This window comes from Hipposideros armiger, unplaced genomic scaffold (genome assembly GCF_001890085.2).
Source record: "Hipposideros armiger isolate ML-2016 unplaced genomic scaffold, ASM189008v1 scaffold_582, whole genome shotgun sequence".
Lineage (NCBI taxonomy): Eukaryota > Metazoa > Chordata > Mammalia > Chiroptera > Hipposideridae > Hipposideros > Hipposideros armiger.
In genome coordinates this window covers 790,628-812,170 of record NW_017731932.1, presented here as the reverse complement: position 1 = coordinate 812,170, position 21,543 = coordinate 790,628, and the positions used below count along the sequence as shown (strand labels likewise).

At 47.2% G+C, this 21,543-nt stretch overlaps 1 protein-coding gene across 4 annotated transcripts; it reads left to right on the top strand.

Moving 5' to 3' along the window:
• The first annotated feature begins 4,990 nt into the window (after window positions 1–4,990).
• On the top strand, window positions 4,991–15,843 carry LRRC55 (leucine rich repeat containing 55). 4 transcript variants are annotated; one of them, XM_019624210.1, is made up of 4 exons: window positions 4,991–5,321; window positions 6,194–6,380; window positions 6,658–7,708; window positions 11,580–15,843. In XM_019624210.1, the coding sequence occupies exons 3-4, from the start codon at window positions 6,988–6,990 to the stop codon at window positions 11,813–11,815; spliced, it is 957 nt and encodes a 318-aa protein (XP_019479755.1). In that variant the 5' UTR covers window positions 4,991–5,321; window positions 6,194–6,380; window positions 6,658–6,987; the 3' UTR covers window positions 11,816–15,843. The 4 variants fall into 4 exon arrangements, with proteins under 4 accessions (XP_019479755.1, XP_019479757.1, XP_019479754.1 ...); XM_019624212.1 differs by lacking the exon at window positions 6,194–6,380 and having other exon boundaries at window positions 6,663–7,708; XM_019624209.1 differs by lacking the exon at window positions 6,194–6,380.
• Window positions 15,844–21,543: the final 5,700 nt, after the last annotated feature.

Here is a 21,543-nt window from a genome sequence, read left to right as displayed (position 1 = left end):
CAGCTATGAAATCTCAAGCAAATTATTAACCTCAACCCCTGTACCCTGATTTTGTTTTTCTTCACAGCACTTATCGTCACCTGACATATATTTGTTTGTGTGTGTGTTCATCATCTGTCTCCTCCAACCAGAAAGTAAGGAGCAAGAGGGCAGGGACTGTTTTGTTCACTGCTAAACAAGGGGACAGTCAACACGTGTAACCATCAGCCATCATGGGTGCTGACCATTCAGATGGGTATTGGCCCCATATGTCATAGAGGTGCACACTGTCTGTATATCAAACATGGCTGTACTCCGGTTCCTGTGACAGGGCCTGGAATGTATAATAGGTGCTCAGTAATACGTATTACAGTAAAACCTTGGATTGCGAGTAATTTGGTTTGCAAGTGTTCCGCAATACGAGCAAACATTTCTAATACTTTTTAACATGGTAAACGAAAGATGTCTTGCAATACGAGTAGTTTGTTTCTGGAACGAATTGTGCTCTCAAACCAAGGTATTACTGTATATCAATTTGTAAGAATTATATTTCTAGCATTTCTTAATATATTTTGCATGGATTATCTCAAATCATTTATGCTTAAAATCAATTTTTCCATTGCATTTCTTTCCTTTTTCTCTGCTTCTGTGTTATATTTTTTTTCTCAGAGAAACCTTGTTTACTTTCAATGTAGTGTGTTTGACAAGAGCCATCTTGGCGCTGAGGCATTCTCTATTTCCTCAACACACAAAAAGATATCTTCTCTCCACAGCAGGGATAAACGTGCTATTCTGTTCTCTTCCTGGTTTGTATTATGTTATTGTTTGCTTCTTTCTTTAATTCTTTGGACCAATGTTTTCAATGTATAAAAATGAAGCATAATGCTAAGGTCTCAATAATGTTTCTTACACTAAAATTGCTTGCAACATTGTGGTTTTGCTTCTCATTTTACGTTTTCTGTATTCTGCTGGTGAGAATCACTTTCTCAAAGTCTAGACTAGCAAATGGTCATTTTCCAAAGCACAAATATTGAGTAATGCCACTGAAAGATTTTCAGTTCAAAATATATTTGTTAATCTTTTAGTTGGCTAAGTCCACTGTCATTACTTTTTTTTTTAAAGATTTTATTGGGGAATGGGGGAAGGGGAACAGACAAGTTGCTGTCGTTTTGTTCTTCAGTCTAGTTGTGGAGGACGTTGCTTCACTGGCCCAAGTTGGCACCATCATTGCGCTCTTCCGGGTGAGGCAGATCAGTCTCTGGCTTCTAGACGGCTGCTCGCTGTGGCTGCTGGCCGCTCATGCTGGCTGCTGGCTACACACGGTAGCCCATGGCAACCCACTGCCACAGGGGCTGCAGCCTACACAGTCGCCGGCGACTCACAGCAGCCCAGCTCCAGGTTGAGCTGTTGTTCAGCATCTTAGCTGTAGAGGGCAGTGTCACTAGCCCTCATGTGTGGGATCTGAACTGGGGCCCTCTGGCGTCCCAAGCCAGCAGTTAACCATCGCGCCACTTGGCCGGCCCTCCTACTGTCATTACTTTTAAGCATTTCCATCACCGTCTTCTTCCTTATTCACATCATTTGTGCATTCTTGCCCATTTCCCCCCAGGGGGCTTTCCCTACCAGTTCACCAGACTCTGTTAAATACTTCATTAAATTATTATAATGTACAAAACAGTCATCTTGTCTGTTTAAACCTTCCCAATAACGGGAAAGGTTAGCTTTCCATTTCTCCCTGTATCTTCATCTGACTAAGGTTTCGTAATTTTCCCTGAACAAATTTCTTATGTGGTAGGTTAAATTAACTCTCATGTACTTAAAGGTTTTCTGTCATTATTACAACTAATTTACCATGTATGTCAAGAAATTATAATAATAAAAATGATTTTTCAATTCATTTGTCTTCTCCAACTCTTAGATTAATTTCTGTGTATTTTCCCAGTCAATTCTTGACATTCATGATTGAATAGTCACAGTTTCAATAACTTGCAAGAGACTCCGAAAGGTCATGATATGTTATATCATTTTGCTGGGGCTCAAATTTGAATTGCATTGCTGAGAGGAGTAGCCGGCCACTCGGCATAAGGGCAATGCTGGATATTATACATCCATCACTTTCCCCACCCCTTCCCCTTGGAGAGTCACCATGAACACTTGCACATTAAAGCCTCTGAGGAACCTTGCAACAAATAAATTTGTCCCATTTTGCTTGACTCAATGTGTCTCAGACTTGTTGGAGAACAAACATTTTTCTCATGGTACCCAGTATACCATGAGACACCAGCCTGGGAAACAACGGTTTAATAACGCAGAGAATGATATGAGTCAAAAGTCATTTACAAGAGTTCTGCCCCCATGTAACCTCATCTATACAGAAGACATTATATGCAATGATGATGTGCTTGAGTTGGGAGCCTTCCGAAGTTTTTGAGACCTACCGTGCACAAGAATATATTCTTGTATTCTCTGCAAATGTGATATTTTCCTTTCTTCATTTCCCATGTCTGTGCAATTTGCTTTCCTCGCTGCATAACTATTTCAGCTATTTTACTTTATGTTACTTGTTCATTTAACAAACACATCTGCGGTGCTCACTGTATACTGTTCTAAGTACTGTTAATAATGACTCATGTAACCTAAACAACCTCATGAGTTAAGTGCCATTATTACTATTACCCCAGTTTTACAGGTCAGAAAACTGTAGTTTCAAACAGTTCTTTCCTAGATCCTATTCTTTAAGGAAGAGGCCCCAACTATTTTCCTTTAGTCATATTATTGGTTCTAATTATGAGCATAAATTTCATATTATGTAAAGGAATAAAACCTCCATTCTTTTTTATTTGTTTTTTAATGCGTCTTTAGTCAACAGTAAATACTGAAATGTGCTGATTACCTTTCTTCGCCTCTATTGAGATAATTATGTTTTCTACCATTTTTCAATTAATATTAATGAGGTATTATGCTTGCTTTGCTCTTCTGAGGCCAACAGTCCTTGTTTATATTGGATTACTTGTTTCAGTGCGCTGTGTTTTCTGCATTAAGATTTTATTTGCTAGCTCATAGATGAATTGAACAACCATTCCTTTCTTTAAGATGAGGGGATGCAAATCATATTTACCCCAACCAAGTCAATATAAAAATACTAAGGAAGTGGTTCCCCTGTGACCCTGCACTACACACCATAGGACATGAAAGGTTCAAAATGAGCATAATATGAAAGAGGGCAGTGAGAAGGGAAATATCGTCTCTGGCCATATGGGAAAAGAAATGCTAGAGAAGACAAGGTTTTTGAGAACATTATAAATTCCCAGGATCTGTACAACTTAACATTCATTTTCTGTTACCTCATTTCAGTTTCCCCCTAAGATATTACTTAAATAGAAGAGGCCCCAGGTCGACTGAGTGAGCACACACACGACAAAGGTACCTCTGTGAAGGCAAAGTCTGCATCCATCTCGCTGGTGGGTATATGGCCACCATCTAGCCAAGCACCTGGCACATAGTAAGTGCTCAATAAATTATTATTCATAGAAAAACATAATTATTAATAATTATTGAAAGAAAGAAACGAGCCAGCTCTTTGACCAAACCAACTGGTCAAGGTGGTTTTGAAAACGCAAGGCAGGGCTGGCCGAGTGGTGCGTTGGTTAAGAACTGGCTTGGGACGCCAGAGGGCCCTGGTTTGGATCCCACATATGAGGTCCAGTGACACTGCCCTCTACAGCTAAGATGCTGAACAACAGCTCAACCTGGAGCTGGGCTGCCGGGAGTCGCCAGGCGACCGTGTAGGCTGCAGCCCCTGTGGCAGTGGGTTGCCATGGGCTACCGTGTGTAGCCAGCAGCCAGCGTGAGCAGCAAGCAGCCAGCATGAGCGACCAGCAGCCAGCGTGAGCGGCCAGCAGCCACTGCGAGCGGCAGTCCAGAAGCCGGCGACTGATCTGCCTCGCCTGGGAAGAGCTCAATGATGGTGCCAGCTTGGGCCAGTGAAGCAACGTCCTCCACAACTAGACTGAAGAACAAAAAAAGACAGCAACTTGTCTGTCCCCCTTCCCCAATTCCCCAATTAAAAAAAAAATCTTTAAAAACGCAAGGCAGCTAGAGACTTGTTCAATAGGTCATCAAGAAAAGGGGTGTTGCAAAGACTTCACCTTCATCTGAAGTCAGTCTGCAGTGGGAGGGAACAGGATGCTTTGAGAGATGGGAACAGGACAGCAGACAGAGTCCCTGGAGTCTGGAGGAAGATAACAGGACCACCAGTTTTCCTGGCAGCATCCACTCCCCTAGAGACAGATCTGAGTGTCTCTGTGGCCCCAGGTACCCCACCTGGACCTGGCAGTTGGCCCTTTGCATCCCAAAGCTCTCAGAGCTTGTGGGGTCAGGACTTAGGGTCAATGAAGGAACACAGAAAAGTTCTCACCTCCTATAACTGTCCCTGACAAGCCCTGAGCCAAGCCAGTCAGTCACCTGATACCAGGTGACCAAAATCCATTCATACTCAGGGAAATAGATGTCATATATGGACTGAATAGATGTATCCCATCAAGTGAGAAAACTTGTCACATCCAGTTCTCTCTTCTCTTTCCATCCTTATTTATGTCTTCATGCCCCCCCCCCGTTTTCTCTACCTTCTCCCCCCTTCCCCACCTCCCACTAAGTCACTTTCTCCTCCAAGCTGTCTCTATTTCCCCTTCTGGGTCTGATGCCCTTAAACCTCTCCTCCATGGCAGATTCCACTGGGCCCTTTGCCCTCTCTCCCTTCTCGCTCCTCTCCCCCTGCCCTGCCCCTGCCCTGCCCTGTCGACCCCCTCGCCCTATCAGCAGGATCCTGTGTGACTGCCTCCTTCGTTTCTCTCTCTTCTTAGTGGGGTCCATAGCAAGCGCTCCTGTTGCTCAGAGATGTGGAGGCAGTTGCTAAGAGACAGTGCAACGTCAGTACCTGGCCCTCGAGGAAAAAAAAAAAAAAAGGAGCGAAAAAGGAAGAGAGGAGGGGGAGAGAGGGAGGGATGGGGAAGGAGGGGAAGACCTGGCAGAAGCCACAAACCCCAGCAGCCTCAGCACCAAGCTGAGTTTCTGGAAAAGGCTTTCGGATTCTATGAACTTTCTTCCGCGCACCCTCCCTCTCATTCTCCGTTTGGGTAAAAGAAGGGGGCAGCACAGGGACCACAGGACGGGAAACCACCGAGGATGCTGCCCCAGGATCCAGGAGCCATGGAGGAGGAGAGGCCGGGGGAGGGGACCAGCCGGGGAGGCAATCTGTTCTCCTGAAGCAGACGCGGGGATTCCAGCGTGAGGGAGGGAGCCCCGTGTCTGCTGCAGATTGATGGCTGTGTCCTTGGAACATAGTAAGTGGGCTCATGAGGGCCTGTGGGAGTGCAAGGCAGAGAGACCTTGGGGCTCAGAAAAATGAGTCTGGAGAAAGGGGAGCTGGGGTGGTTTCCCAGTGGGCGGGATTGAGGCTGGAAGTAATGGAAAGAGAGGCAGTGCCAGACAAGGGGATGGGGAGGACAACTGAGGACAGCGGGTGGGCACCAGAGAGGCCAGGGTCCGCGGAGGGTGCAGGGCGGGCGGCAGGCTGAGGCAACGGGTGTGTCATCCCGCTCTGTCCCTCTGCCTGACCAAGTGTGGGTGTGGGCTCGAGCTGGGGGCTGCGGGGAGAATGGAGTGTCTATGGGAAAGGTTGCTGGGATTTCGGGGTGTGCACTGGGGATGATTTTGGGGTGTGCACTGGGGGCAGGCTGCAAGGGGGCTCTTCAGGAGTGCGTGTGCAGAAGAAAGCTGGAGAGAAAACAGGATGAGTGAGCGCTGGGCAGGGCAAGATGTGTTGGAGTCACGGGAGAACAGTGAGAGAGAGATGCTAAGGGGGTCTGAAAGAGGTATGTGATCGGCCAGTGTGTGTGCATTTTTTTCTTCGAGAGTTGTTCAAGGATGGGGTGTTTGGTGCTAACAGGGCTGGGGCTATGAGAAGAAAATGTGTCCAGCCCAGGACAGACTTAGGAGGATGACTGCAAGTAGGGGCGGGAAGGCTAGTGGGTGACAACCATGTGAGGTGGTTGGGGTCTGAGCACAGCCGTTGCCACACCTGAGAGACAGTCCGCAAAGAACTTTGTGGTTGGTGGCAAAGAGGAGTGAGGAAGGAGTCAGGAACCCAGGGGAGGGGACAGCGGGGAGGAGAGGGCACTGGATTTCTCTGCCTGAGTGCTTTCCTTGTTGACAGAGGGAACCCTGCCTCCGCCTGCTGAACACAAAGCCAGCTGAGATGCGCTGGCTTGGGCAGTCGCCAAAGCTTCTAGCTGACCCCCGTCCTGCACCTCCAGGACACATGACTTTCCAACCTCAGCGGCCCAGACAGTGGGTGTCACTTGGGGTCCTCCCCTCCCTGGGGATTTCAATAGACACTGAGGGTAAGGACACAGGCTTTCAGGGGGCCCAAGGAGATTCACTTCACCCCGGGCTCCCTGCCTAAATCGCCAACCCCAGGACCCCCTTGGAAATGAGCCTACTGGGCCACCAGGAGAATGGCCTCTGAGACCTTGAATGCTGGAGACCCAGAGGCAGCTCTGACCTCCTAATCAGTCCCAGACTTGGGACAGAGCTTAGGGGTTTTTTTTTTCAGATGTGCCAGGATCTTTAAAAGGCACCTTTCATGTCCTTCCTGCCCTCCCCCCCTCCCCCCCCCAGTACAGAGAGAAACCATCAGCAGTCCTGGATGAGAGGGACACAAAAGATCTACAGGGATTCCAAGACCTGCAGGCAGCCGCTCCAGCCCCATCCTCATCGCCTTCCTGTCTCAAGTTGTGATCATCTTTGCAGACCCTAGGGGACCTTAACTCAGTTGATTGCCACCCAGGCTCCAAAGGGGACTTCCTATGGCTCTCACCTAGGGAGGCTTGTGGCCTTAGAGGCTCCAAGGAGAGGCTTGAGCCATGACACCACCTGCTCAGAAGCCCCACCCTCCAGGACTCTGTCCCCTGATGTAGCTGCGTTCCTGTGCCACTGACTCTTCATTCCATGGACACAGCCCCTGTCCCAATGGGCTCGCTTCAGCACTGCTGTTGCCAGCTGCCTAAGATGGGTGACACCTGGTCCCAGCTGCCCTGGCCAGGGCCCCCCCACCCAGCCGTGCTGCTGGTCTCTCTCCTCTTAACAGCCGGGGTGATGCACTCGGACGCCGGCACCAGCTGCCCAGTCCTTTGCACGTGCCGTAACCAGGTGGTGGACTGCAGCAGCCAACGGCTCTTCTCCGTGCCCCCTGACTTGCCAATGGACACTCTCAACCTCAGCCTGGCCCACAACCGCATCGCTGCGGTGCCGCCGGGCTACCTCACATGCTACATGGAGCTCCGAGTGCTGGATTTGCGCAACAACTCCTTGGTGGAGCTGCCCCCCGGCCTCTTTCTCCATGCCAAGCGCCTGGCACACTTGGATCTGAGCTACAACAACCTCAGCCATGTGCCAGCCGCCATGTTCCAGGACGCCCACGGCCTGGTGCACATCGACCTGAGCCACAACCCGTGGCTACGCAGGGTGCACCCGCAGGCCTTCCAGGGGCTGGTGCAGCTCCGAGACCTGGACCTCAGCTACGGGGGCCTGGCCTTCCTCAGCCTCGAGGCCCTCGAGGGCTTGCCGGGGCTGGTGACGCTGCAGATCGGTGGCAACCCCTGGGTGTGCGGCTGCACCATGGAGCCCCTGCTGAAGTGGCTGCGGAACCGGATCCAGCGCTGTACAGCTGGTAAGGGAAGGGGCGAGACTGGGCGGCCATGGGGAGGGGGTTACTGGCCTCTCTGAAAGCAAATGCTCCAAGGGAGAGAGAGGAGTTTAGAGATCCGAGGTCCTACTGTGTGCCCTGATCTGTGCTCGCCTCTCTGTACACCAGCTCTTTCACCCACAAGTATTTGCTGAGTCCCTGCTCTGCATGCTAGGCGCGGGGGACTCATTTGTTAATGAAACAGGTGCCACCCTTGCTTCTGTGGCAGTTGTGACCTAACGAGGCAGACAGACAGTAAACAAGTAAGAATAACTAATAATAGACAGTGCTTATTGGGCTTTCACCGTGACCTAGGAACTTGCTGTGCATCATCAGACCCCCACTTTTATTATCCCCATTTTGCAGATGATGAAACCGAGATTTAGAACATTGAAAAGAGTAGCCTGGAATCACTTATTTAGAAAGTGACAGAGCCATGGATAAAACACAAGTTTATTTGGCTTCTAAGCCCTGTTCTCCTTGACCAGGCTGCTTTTTTAAGTGTTCTGAGTGCTGACAAAACTCTCAAAAAGATAGAAATGGCTAGCACTATTTACCTTTTTACTGGCTGTCATGTTCTGTTCTAAACATATTATACATTTTAGTTCATTTCATCTTCACATGAACCCTAATGAGCCCCCCACCACCACTACTCTACAGAGGGGGGAACCAAGGCACAGAGAGGTTCAGTAGCTTGCCCAAAGTCACACAGCTGCTAAGTGTTGGAGTCAGGAATCGATCCCTCGCAGTCTGGCTGCCCTCTGGCTGTATCCTGAAGAACCAGGTTCTAGGCTAACAGGAAGAATCAGGGCCTGAGCTCTGGGATTGCCAGAGGGCCTCTGCAGAGTTCTGCCAGGTTTGAACACGGGATGGAGAGTTGAGAGGGGAACCTGGGATGTGACTTGAACCAGCCAATCCCAACTGGAGTTGGTTTGGGACCTGAAGAAGCCTGGATCATGCAAGTTTGATGGGTGATGGGCCCTGGCCTCACCCTGTGGTGCCCAAGCCTGGCCCAGATGCAGGCAGTGTTCCGTGGGGACCCTCATCGCCAGCTCTCCTGTGTGGCAGTCCTGAGCTTTGGCACAAGCCCCCAGCAGTAGAAGAACAGGAATAGCTGGAGGCACTATCCCAGGGGCTTTCCCAGAGCCTGGGCTCAGAGTGTGTTCAGAAGTGATGCTGAATGAGGTATGAGGGGGAGGAGGACTGAGTGGGGAGCCCAGGACCGAAATAGTTTGGGGGAGGGAGGGCCGTGGGTCACGATTCCTGTGTTTGCACAGGACTGTGGGAGGGTATTCTCTGCAACCAAAATAGCTGGGGGCCGAGATGGGGCAGTGGTAGGGGGCAGGAGGGAGAGGCTGCCTGGAGCAGCTGCCCCACCTGCTCAGCCTTTTCAGGCTGCCTCTCCTCCCCCTTGTCCTGTGCTCTAAGGACAGAAGGGGCCTTCTGGGGTGCTAAGCTTCCCCCATACCCAGGCTCCTCTTCTTCTGGGATCTCTGAGGCTCCTGCTGCCCTTCAGAAGAAGCACAGACTCCCAGTGAGCAGGAGAGGGGTCCCAGATCCCACCAGTGCAACCTCATGTGAAGTCAGTACATGTGAGGGACCTGAGCTCCAGAGAAGGAAAGTGTCCACAAACCCACAGTGAGAAAGCAAACAGGCCACAGCTACAAAGCCAGGCTCCCTATTCCTCCAAAGAACACACTGCACAGCACACCACACTCTCCGGTATATCTCCTACTGCCCGTGTAGGAAGAACTTTCCCGTGTAGGAAGGATTAGGCGATCCTCTTCCCTTTGTCTTTTTCTGCTCTTCCTCGTTTCTCATGGGATCCCTGCTACTATCCATGGTCTTTGGAGAAATCCCAACACAGAGACACAGAAGGGTGTCCTTGGAATATAACTCAACTTTGAGACGGATCCCTTGACTTGCCAGAGAGTTTTGTCAGCCCCTGGGCCCTCATCCTGTACTTCTTCCAAATGCCCTCAGAGGCTCCTCGGGTTGGTCTACACCATTTGCCTTCAGTGTCGCCACGTTCCCCAGCTGTGTACTGTCTCACACCCACCCCAGTCACGTACACAATAGACTTGGGAGTTCAGCGTCTTCCGGTTCCGAGATGGTCAACTCCAGACACAGTCTTTTCCTAGGCAGGGTCTGGAGGACCGTGCATACAGCCTATGGGGACCCCCCCAACCTGGGGTTTGGGGCAGGTTGCATTCTTCTGCTGACTCCCATTTCTAAGGAAAATGATGTTCGTTCATTTCTCCGAAGGGTCAATCCAAATTCATTTGATTTTTTGCCCTCAAAAACTACAGAATGAATAAATACCATTTTGCACCACATAATTCAGAAAACTCCTTCACACTGACTCGCCTAGACAATTGGGTTAGATTATCCCGTTCTTATAGAAGAATCTTCCTAAGAGCCAGAAAGGCAAAAAAGACGTGCCCAAGGTGAGAGCTTGATTGACATTTATCCCCTGAATGAAGGGATGGCAGAACCGCTAGAGCATGCCACTCTTACTTCCAAAGCAGAATACAATAAACCCACAATCATCAGGTATTTGTACACGTGACCCCGGGAGGATGAGGTGGGACCATCAATGACGGAGAGAACAGTAGCACTGAAGGAGAAGCCCTCTCTTACAGAAACCTGTGTGCAGAATACGATGCCCACTGACCTGTTCAGAGAGACCAACATAGGAAAATAATAAAAACACACTTACATAGTACTTACTACATAGCAAGAATATATCATTTATATATGTTAACTCATCGAACCTTCACGACAACCCTTTGAGGTAGGTACTATTACCATCCTTATTTTACAGATGAAGAAGTCAAGATACAGGAGGGATTAACTAGCTTACCGGTAATCAACGAGGGAAAGGTAGAGAGGGGATTTGAACCTAGGCCAATAGCTCCAGAGCCCTTATGCTTAACCCTACACTTTGTGTATCTGGAAAAGCCACATGGGGTAGTAGAAAGTCCCAAAGCTTTGGAGCTGGACACAGTCATTCATTCACATACGCATTTCACAAAGATTCATTGAGCACTTACGTGGACAGGACATGAGTCTGATGCAAAGGATGCTGTGGGAAGTGCTTATAATCAAAGGGGTAGAGACAGATAACAAATGAGTTGTTACAGAGAAAAATTAAGCAGAATAGGTAAGATAGGGGGTGCCTAGAGAAAGGTGAAGTGGAGGTTGCTATTTTATGTAGAATCACAAGGGAAGCCTCACTAATAAGGTGACCTTTGAGCAAAATCCCCAAGGAAGTGAGAGACTGAGCTGTGCAGAGATTCAGGAGAGAAACATCCTCAAATGCCAAGGCACCCCGTCCCCACCCCCAAAGGGGACATGCTTGGAGTGATGGAAGAATGACCCGGAGATGTGTGTGGCTAGAGCAGAGGAGGAGGATAGGGGAGCTCTTGCAGCCCCCAGAGAGGGCCTTGGCTTTCATTCTGCGGGGAGATAAGGGGAGGGTTTAAAGCAGAGAGTGACATGACAGGACTTTGGGTTTGAATGGATGGCTCCGCCAGCTGTGTTGAGATGGTTTAAGGGCAGAAGCCCAAAGACCAGTTGGAAGGCTATTGTAAGACACAGTTGTATCCAACAAACATCCCAGCTCTACTATTAGTAGCTATTGGAATTTAGGCGAGTTACCAACCTCTCCTAGCAGCAATCTCCACATCTATAAACATATTTACCTTGAGGGCTGCTGAGGGGACTAAAGAAGGTAAGTAAAAAAATTGGCACAAAAAAAACTCAATAAGAAAGTCAACTTCTGGGTGGGGTGGGGGCTCTCCATTCTATTCTCTCTCCCTCAGGCACCTCACCCTCCCTGGGTTCTGTGTTGCAGATTCTCAGCTGGCTGAGTGCCGGGGGCCCCCTGAGGTCGAGGGCGCCCCACTCTTCTCCCTCACTGAGGAGAGCTTCAAAGCCTGCCATCTGACCCTGACCCTGGATGATTACCTCTTCATCGCGTTTGTGGGTTTCGTGGTTTCCATCGCATCTGTGGCAACCAACTTCCTCCTGGGCATCACAGCCAACTGCTGCCACCGTTGGAGCAAGGCCAGCGAAGAGGAAGAGATTTGACATGGGAGGGAAGAGTCCCTCCATGCTGCCAACCGCCACTGCCATTGACCACCAGATACCCTTCCTGGCTGCCCACTCTGGTCCCATGGTGCCCTGGTCACCTGTCATGGTTCAAGCAAGGTCAGGAGAGTACTTTTGAGTGAGCTTCTTCAGCGAGCCAGGCACTGTGCTAGGAACTGGCAATGTTAGATGAATCCACCTAGTCCCTGCCCCTCAAAGCACTTGCCCCTGACAGAGGAGAGAGATTCAGAAACTCTTCCCTTTCAGACAATTTGTCTGCACTCTGAGCACAGAGCTATGGAAGCCCAAAGGAGGGGTCATCAACTGTGCCTCAAAAACTCCAAGAGAATTACAACAGTGGAGGTGACTCGTGAGCTGAGTCATCAAAAACAGTCCGCTTTGTGAAGCAAACAGAGAAAGACAGACACACACAAATGACAGAGGCCAGGATATGCATGGACTGTTGAGAACCTGGAACAATCCCTGTGACTTTAGTCTACAGAGGGAAGTGGCTCAGGACCGGAACTTTCCCTCTGACACCCAATCTGTCAGTGCTTGGGGCTGCCCACCGTTGCCTCCAGAGGGTGAGAAGACCTCCATGTCAGCCCCCTTGGCTTCCTCCTACCAGCAGCTACCAGTGACTGCCCCCCACACTACGTTGCCAGCTGTAGCCTGCTGGGGAGGTCCCAGGTCGCACCTTCGCAGCCCTTTCTCCATCCCTGTCTCCTGCTTCTCACTCTAGCTTTGGCCTCAGCAGAAGACCCAGCAATGGGGCAACAAAGTCCTGGCACCCTGGGACTCCTACTCTCGTGACTGTTCTTGCCACGGTGCTCACCCCAAGGGACCTCACCGGGAAAGTCTACTGTGGGCTGCAGCCCTGTAGCATGAGGGTACAGGACTGAAGGGGAGATAGATGGCCATCACTGTGGTAATAACAGGACAATTTGCTCTTTCTTCTAAGCAACGCACTCATTTAAGCATAAGGGTGAGAGAGCTGTTAATCACCAAGCACTCGCCCGCCCGTGTCAGGCACTGTGATAAGCTCTTCTCCATAGGCAATTCCCTTTGACACACAGCAGTCTTTTGAGGTGAGCCTTGTCATTCCAGTTTTACAGATGGGCAAGTAAGGCTCAGAGAGGTTAAGGTCATATGATACTTATGAGCAAAATAATCTGTGTTTTTGGACTACCCCATCCAAGTTGGGGGACATCAGAATTCCCTCCAACGCTATATAAATTTCAAGTCAAGTAGTGCTGATGATGTTCCTATTAAGAGCCAGGCACTTTACACCTATGGACTCATTTACTTCCATTGTTACAGCAACACTGCCTGATGGTTATTATTCCCATTTTACAGATGAATTAATTGTAGAGAGCTGAGAGTTTTACCCAAGGTTATCTGGATACACTGTAGAAGGAAGGTAATAGGTGGCTCCATTCAGGGAAATTGTGTACACTCAGTCAGTCAAAAGTCAAGTAACTTCATGTGCACAGCACAATTATCATCATTGTTGTCATCATCTTCACCATCAGTGTCATCGGCTTCATCATTCCCCGGTGTTTGTTCAGCACTGGACAGCTCGTGAACCTCTTTGGCGTCATTCTCCTTGACTCTTCACAACCCTGCATGGGAGGCAAACCAAACATCATTACTTCTATTTCATGGATGGAAAAATAGAGACTCAAGAGTGAACGTGCCCTGCCTACACGCAGGGCTAGGACTCAACTCCAACTCAGTTCTCTTCCCAGTGCTGTCCCAGGTGCTTGAGGAAGAAAACGCCTGGGACACCTGGGTCGAGGGCCCTCAGATTCAGCAGCCATCAACATCCCAGTACAGCAGCTAAACAAAGGGCAGTGAAACCCAACTGCTGTCCAGATTTAGATGTGCTTACAGTGGGGCAAATCACAGCCTCTGAAACAGAAGCAGCCCAGGTAACATCTGAATAGGAGTCACCTGCTTTGCAATGTGTGAATAACACATTAGAAATGGTGGCCATCTGAAAAATAAGATTTGGGAAAACAGGAGAGGAAGCTGTGTTAACCTCTCCCACTCAGGCCCTGCTGTGTTGTGTTGCAAGAGAGAGATGCACAGGGTGACTGAAAGCTGTGGGTGAGAACCTCTGCACGATAGGGGAAGACTTTAAGGCACAGACCAACATTGGCAAGGCTGGCGGGGATGGGAATGAAAACATGGGCCCGCTACCTTGCCCCCAGCTCCAGCAGGCTTGCATCATCCCATCCTCCCGGCAGACCTGAAAGAATGAAGGAGAAATCCATTTCACCTTCTAAGAAGTTTTCCCTTACTCATGCTCTCTGAGCTACTCAACCAAAAGAGTGTCCAGAAACTTTGTTAGACCTGGAGTACTTGAACATTGTGTCCCTCGAATCTCATTTATAACTTCCGGGCCAGCGCCCTGCTCCTGCGACTCCTGGAGCAGAGCTGTTCCCTGTCTCTTCTTCTGCTATGTCCAGGAACTGCTGGACCAGGGCTGCTCTCCACCCATCAAGCTGCCAGGGACACCTTTGTCCATTCCTTCCAAAGCTAAAGTATTTGAGGATGAACTTGTAGAAATAATAGTCCTGACACAAATAGTTAAGCCTCCCATAGAGGGACACCATATACATCTATGATAATCTCCTAGAGATGCTTGTTTGCTGAAATATAGTTAATATATTTTAAGATATATACTCTTTTTTGCATAGGACTAGAACCAAACAAGGCACCAAATGCCCCTTGAGATCCAATGTTCTTTCTAATGAGACTATTTAGTCCCCATTAATGGCAAACTTTTCTGAGTAGGACATGTGGCTTTTAAAGAACAGATGCTTCTCCAGCTACTAAGAGGTCCCCAGTTAACTAAAGCACAATGAGGAAACTTCCCTTCTGCCAAGGAATTACTTTTTTCCCCCACCTCCACTACCAGCATCTTCTATAGGCTACCAGAAGCAAGCTTCTAGAGGAAATCTAGAAGTCCTGGCTAAAACTGTTCCCACACACTGCTGACCAAGAACCCATGATGGTGAGCCTACAAGGCTTCATTAAGATTTTTCCAGACTAGTTAACATGTAAGTGTTGGGGTATCTCTAAGACCATGTGTATGTTCATGAGGTTCCATGTAGTTTGTGTATCTACTGATATGGGGCCAATCTCTCTGGAACTTGATTTCTCTGACACAGTCTATTCAGCCATCTGTTTATTGTATTGTTTGGTACACTAATATGGAATCCCATCAAGGTTGGGGTAGGGATAGCTGCTCAGAAAATATACAGAGAGAGAGAGAGAGAGAGAGAGAGAGAGAGAGAGAGAGAGAGAGAGAGAGAGAGGTGACTGAGGCAGCCTAATGACAGCCTGACTGCTTCCCGCCACTCTCTATCCCTCAGAGACTTGTCCTTGTCACAGAAGCTTCCTTCATGCTGGGCCTGAGAATATCAAAGTTTAGTTAACTAATAGGGCTGTGATGGTCAAAGTCTAGACAAAGAAAATTGTTCTGTAGAAAAGGCCCCACATCTGCACCACACCAGTCTGTACTAATTGCTTCTGGTCACCCTCAGACAAACCCTCATCTGTTCTCCATCCCTATAGGGATTCCCAGAGAACCCTACAGAAATAGGTCCCCAGAGTTGCTATAGATTTTGCTGGATCCTTTCAAGGAGGCTGGTGTATGGAATTTAAACAGACCGAAATAGGTATTTCTCTTCATCCGTTAGGAAAGACCTACAGCCCCTATTTTCCCTATAGATGTCTTCGTTGATATTGCTCTGACATCCTTTCTAGCTCTCGAAGAACATAAGGAGACACCTTTCTCCATTCCTCCCAAAGCTAGAGAAACTTGTCTGCTCTCCCCACCCCAGAAGGACGCAAAGGAGAAATGAAGTAAGGAAGTCAGGCAAGGTCTTGCGTAAATCACCATTATGTTTGCCACAGCACTGGATGGAGAGATCTGCACCCACAGAGCTCTCCATTTTTCTAGCACTGTCCTGTGGAGTGCTGATGTCTGGGGGGTGGGAGGGTTAGGGAGGGGTGGGGAGAGGGAAGATGCCCACCTTTGTATGGAGATGATTTTATAACCATGCACTTTTGTAACTGTGAAGAATTTTTCATAAATGTACATTAATAATAAAGAGTGTATAGTTTAACAAATTTTCTAAAGAGTTGTGAAGAGGAAGAAGAGGGAGGGAAACAGGGAAAGAAAGAGAGAGAGAGAGAGAGAGAGAGAGAGAGAGAGAGAGAGAGAGAGAGAGAGAGAGAAAGAGAGAAAGGAACTAGGCGGAATCAAGAGAATGTGTGCCAAAATATACACACAAGAGGTCTACGGGGAGGGAGTAGATGGGAATAATTAGGAGATGTGCCAGCCATGGAGGGGCATGTGTGGGAGTAGAAGGAACATCACAGAAGCATATTTCTACCAGGCAAAAAAGAGTACGCGTGTGTCTGTATGCACACACCCCTATGTGTAGGCATATTTTGGTGCCTGAAATTATACAAAGAAAAGAGCATATGTCTTATACATGTTGGTGTTTGCAGCTTGGGTCATCCATAAAACATGCCAAGGCAAGTGGGTGTGCCAGTCTAGTTAGCATCCCTAAGGGGTGTGTGCCAGGGAGATGGCCCATACCAGCCACATAGGCAAAAGGACACTAGCTCAGGCATACATGTAAACCAGGAATTGAAATGCATGATGTAGGGGATAAATGAGGCCTTTACTGGTATAGGTTCAGTCTCTGTTCTCATAGGTTAAAAAAGAAAGGATGGGAATCTAAACCTCCTGAGTCTTGCAAGTGTTGCCAACACACCACTGGAAGTGAAATGATTGGACAGTGTACCTTGGGAGCAGAGACAGAAAAAGGAGGAGCAAAGGTACTCCTATATGTGCAGTGGCAGTCATTTCTATCCCAGTTCTCTAAAGAGGAAGTGGCTCTAAGCAGGAAGTGGATCCAACCAGGAAGTGGAAGTAGCTCTAAACAGGAAGTGGTTCCTCCCACCAATACATATTTTAGCCTTCTATTCCTTACATTCCAGTTACCACAGGGTACAGACAAGTACTGCATTCACAAAGTAAAGCCACTAAAGAGAACATAGGTCCTGACTCAGAACACTCAGAAAGACAAAGAACATGCCCAACCATAACTAATGTCATTTGCAGTAGATTGGAGGGAGGCAAAGCCTTTCTCATAAAATTAAGTACTTAATGAAGTACTTCTCACAGAAGCCCAGAACTTGTATATCTTATGTAGCGTGGTCCCTAGTGCCAGGCATATACCTAGAAGCTAATGATGGTGATGACATAGCATTTATTGAGCATGTAACATGTGCCAGATGCTATGCTAACCACTATACATGGATTAATTCACTTAATTCTCACAACAACCCAAGATAGGTACTACTATTATGCCCATTTATTGATGAGGGAACTGGGACTCAAACAAGTTAATATGTGCCCAAAGTCAAACAGCTAGGAAGTAGTAGATATGGATTTAAGCATTCCATAATACTTGGGACTAACTGACTTCAGGAGACAAGAACAACATGAGATGTTAAAGAAAATCCAATCTCAATCAGAAGGCTCTCTACAATTACTTGGTAAAAGCAAACTGGAGGGTAATAGGTAAAATGAACACATATCCTGTATGTTTTATTGTGTATAGCTTTGATTAGTGCATTGGTCAACGTAAGCTAATTATGATATCAGGTGATCCCAAAATCTCAACAGAATAAAGATTTGTTTACTGGATTGTTTAACATAATAAAGACTTATTTCGTGCTCATGTCACATTTCAACGCATGTCAAAGGTTCTGCTCCATACAGTTATTAAGGGACCCAGGTTCCTTCCATCTGATGTCTCTGCCATCCCTGAGGCCACAGAGCCCTCCATTGTACCCTCTGCAGTAGGGAGGACCTTAAGGGAGCTTGTGGATGGCATAAGCTGAAAATATTGCACATCAATTCCAGCCATGTTTCACTGGTCAGACCCAGTCCCATGGCTCCATTTAACCTCAAAGGAATAGACTAGCAAGTACCCGGAAGGCAAAGGAAACAGGGTTTGGTGAACCCCAATACCATCTTCTCTACTGGTCACCAAATACCTGTTTCAATCTTTCCCCCATACTTCCTTTATCCTGTCACCACATCCAGCTCAAAACTCAAGATCACCAATAATAATTCTCCACTAGGTCTCCTTGTGGTCCCATGACCTATGAAATTTAAAAAAAAAAAAGTTACTACCCACCCACTTACACATACCCAATATACAATGGTGATACAAGGACTGTGTAACAGCAAATGAAACCCTTGTTTGGAAAAGGGGAAACAAAAACACACAGCAGCCATGGTCCATAGCAATTCTGAAATCCTTGTCGGAGAGCACTAGGAAGGCCTCAGATCAAGTTCCTTTATTAGACCTTGGTTCTGCTTCCTGGTAGGAACTCCTTTGTTGGTCATTCTCTGTCACCTCTGATTGTTCTCTCTTGGAGGGTCTCTCTTTTCCATCATTCACCATGGCCACATCTAAAGTGGGGATTGGGGAGCATGCACTTTTTGAAGGTTGCCCATTTTCTTCAACCAGCCTCCTGCTGGTGGAAGTATGCTGGCCTGAAATTTGTTTTAGGTCTCAATGGTCAAAAGCTTCTTGATTCCATGTTCATGGTTTCTGAGCAATTCACCTCCCTGAAAAACCTGATAGACTTTTATTGTATTTTTTTCTACTTAGTTCAATGTTTCAGTGCACACACAAAATTCTTTCTAAATGTTTTTAAGCCTACCATGATTCCTTGCTTTTTCTTCCCTGGTGCCTTTTCTCTTAATGTCATCCTTGCAATTACCTGAAACAATAGATAAGAAGACCACATTCTTATTTTTAATTTGTTCTCACTTTGCTAAGCTAGTTTAACTGGAAAATTTGAGTGGGTCTTTTTGCTCAAAGCTTGTTCAATTTTACCTCTTATCATGGAGGTCTAGGAATAGTCAACTTTTCCAATTTTATCTCTTCTCATTTAGGTCTAGAAATAGTTAGCTTTTCCAACTTTTTAATGCTCTAAATTTTTTACCTTCTCCCTCTTCCTTTTACTTTCTATTTTCAAACTGCTCTATAACTAATTAAAACATTAGAAACCTGATTTGGATCAATTGGGGCTGAGACCAAAATGTTTGAAGCACACAAACAATACTGCAGCATGAACTTCATGAAAGGGATGACTGTCATCACTGAAAATGATCGTTGTGATAGGAGGTAAGGAAACTGAAAGAAAATGATAACTGTGGCTTTCAGAATGCCGACCAGAAATCACTAGAGCAGAGATAGGTTTGCCATTATAAGGCTAAGAGGAATTGATGGAAACAAGTTCCTACCCACGCATGGTGGTTAAGAGGCTATCTGAGGAGGAAATGTTGTGTCGTTGGTCATTACCCCCAACCCACTCACCATGGAGGGCAGAGATCGTAAAGCCACTATGACAGGGTTATAAAGAAGAGAATATTGGCAAGTATGTTCTTCTCCAGTTTTATGTTCATGGAATCATTTAGAAGTACACAGCATGGAATGCTAGAAAAATACATGATAATGTGGCTGATTTTTACAAAACTGAGGATTCTACTCCTATAGCTGAGCCAGTATTTAAAAGAGATCTCTATGTATATAAATTAAAACCCAAAGCTACGGAAATGGTTGGTATAAGAATCATAGCAGGTCAAGAGTTATATTCCCATATAAAAGAGCAGCTTATGGGCCGGCCGAGTGGCGTGATGGTTAAGAACTGGCTTGGGATGCCAGAGGGCCCCAGTTCGGATCCCACATATGAGGGCCAGTGACACTGCCCTCCACAGCTAAGATGCTGAACAACAGCTCAACCTGGAGCTGGGCTGCTGTGAGTCGCCTGTGACGGCATAGGCTGCAGCCCCTTTGGCAGTGGGTTGCCATGGGCTACCGTGTGAGTGGCCAGCAGCCGCAGTGAACAGTCGTCCAGAAGCCAGCGACTGATCTGCCTCGCCCAGGAAGAGCGTAATGATGGTGCCAGCTTGGGCCAGTGAAGCAACATCCTCCACAACTAGACTGAAGAACAAAACGACAGCAACTTGTCTGTTCCCCTTCCCCCAATTCCCCAGCACTGTTCCCATCCCCCCAATTCCCCAATAAAAATCTTAAAAAAAAAAGAGCAGCTTATGCCTTCATTCATTCAAAAATATTCCTCACACTTTCCCATATGCTGGGCACATATTACAAGGGTTTGGTGTATGGCAATGAACAAGATAAAGTCCCCACCCCTTGGTGCCAACTTTCTATATGGGGGTGGGAGTGGGGTGGGGGGAATAGAGGTAGATCAGACAATAAACAAGAATAATAAATAATTCCAGATAGTGAAAAATGCTGCAAAATAAAATAAAATAAAATAAATACATCAAGAAGAGGGTTGGGGAGTGAGGTTGAATAAGTAAGCCCGGATCAAGTAGGTGCTTGTGAGCCCTGGTCAGACTTCCCATTTAATGTAAATTCTATGGGAAACCACTGGAGAGTTTTAAGCAAGAGAATGACATGATCTGATTATATTTTCAAAGACCATTCTGGATGTTATATGGGACATGTTCAACAGGTGGGAAAGAATGTAAGCTGGGGTACCAGGGAGGGGCCTCCTTTATTGGTCCTATTGGAAGATGTTCTAAGGGGTACAAGTGTTGGTGAGTAAAGAGAAAAATTGCGACAAATTAGAGGCAGAGCCAGTGGGACCTAGTGCTGCCTTGGATATGGGAGAGAGAATAAAAGAAGAATCAAGGAGAACTCCAACTATTTTTTTTTATTTCAGCTGTAGTTATGCTCAGCAAGACCCAAGTAGCAGAAAGGCTATCATAATTCTATGAGGAGGAAAAAACAAAAACAAATCAACAGACAGCCAACAATCAGCAAGTCAGAAAACCCTGATGAGTAAGTTGGAAGGGGGAGGGAGGAAGCTGACAAGCAAACAGATTCATAATGACAGGAAACAGCCCAAAGCTAAACACTCAGAAACAAGGGTAGAAAAATCTGAACATACCGCATTGGTTTAAATTCTCTGTATCACTCTGAGTGTCCCAGTGGATCTTAAACCGAGCAAGTTCCAGTTCCGAGCTTCAGGAACTGGAGTCCCAGCCTAAATAACCAGCAGCATTTTCAGAGTACAAATCCGTAGATTGGTACCCACAGTGGTGTGCTAGAGGTGGAGCTTCAACCTAAAGTGATTTCCTAGTAGGAAGCTGTAAGGCTCCCTCAGCTGTTGACAAAGACGCAAATCCAGGAGACAAATTATATTTGAGATGGGCCCAAATATGTTTGAAAGGAGACTATTGCACAGAATCATATCTTAAAAACTGGGAACAAACAGCTTGTACTCATCTTAGCCAAGGAATGAAAGACTATGGGTGTCTCAGGATGACACTAACACTGTGAACATTCTCAACCCCTGCCGACACTGCGCCACACGCTGCACCGAGGGCTTTACCCGCAATATCTCATTGATGTCTCACTGGGGGGACAGCTACTAATTAGAAATGCAAAACATAAGTAAGAGCGTGGACTAGAGAGCCGCAATGCCCAGGTTCAAACCTCAGGGCTGCCATTTGCCACTTGCCAGACACGTGACCTTAGGCAGGTGACATCATATCTTTTTTTTTTTTTTTATTGGGGAATTGGGGGGATGGGAACAGTGCTGGGGAATTGGGGAAAGGGGAACAGACAAGTTGCTGTCGTTTTGTTCTTCAATCT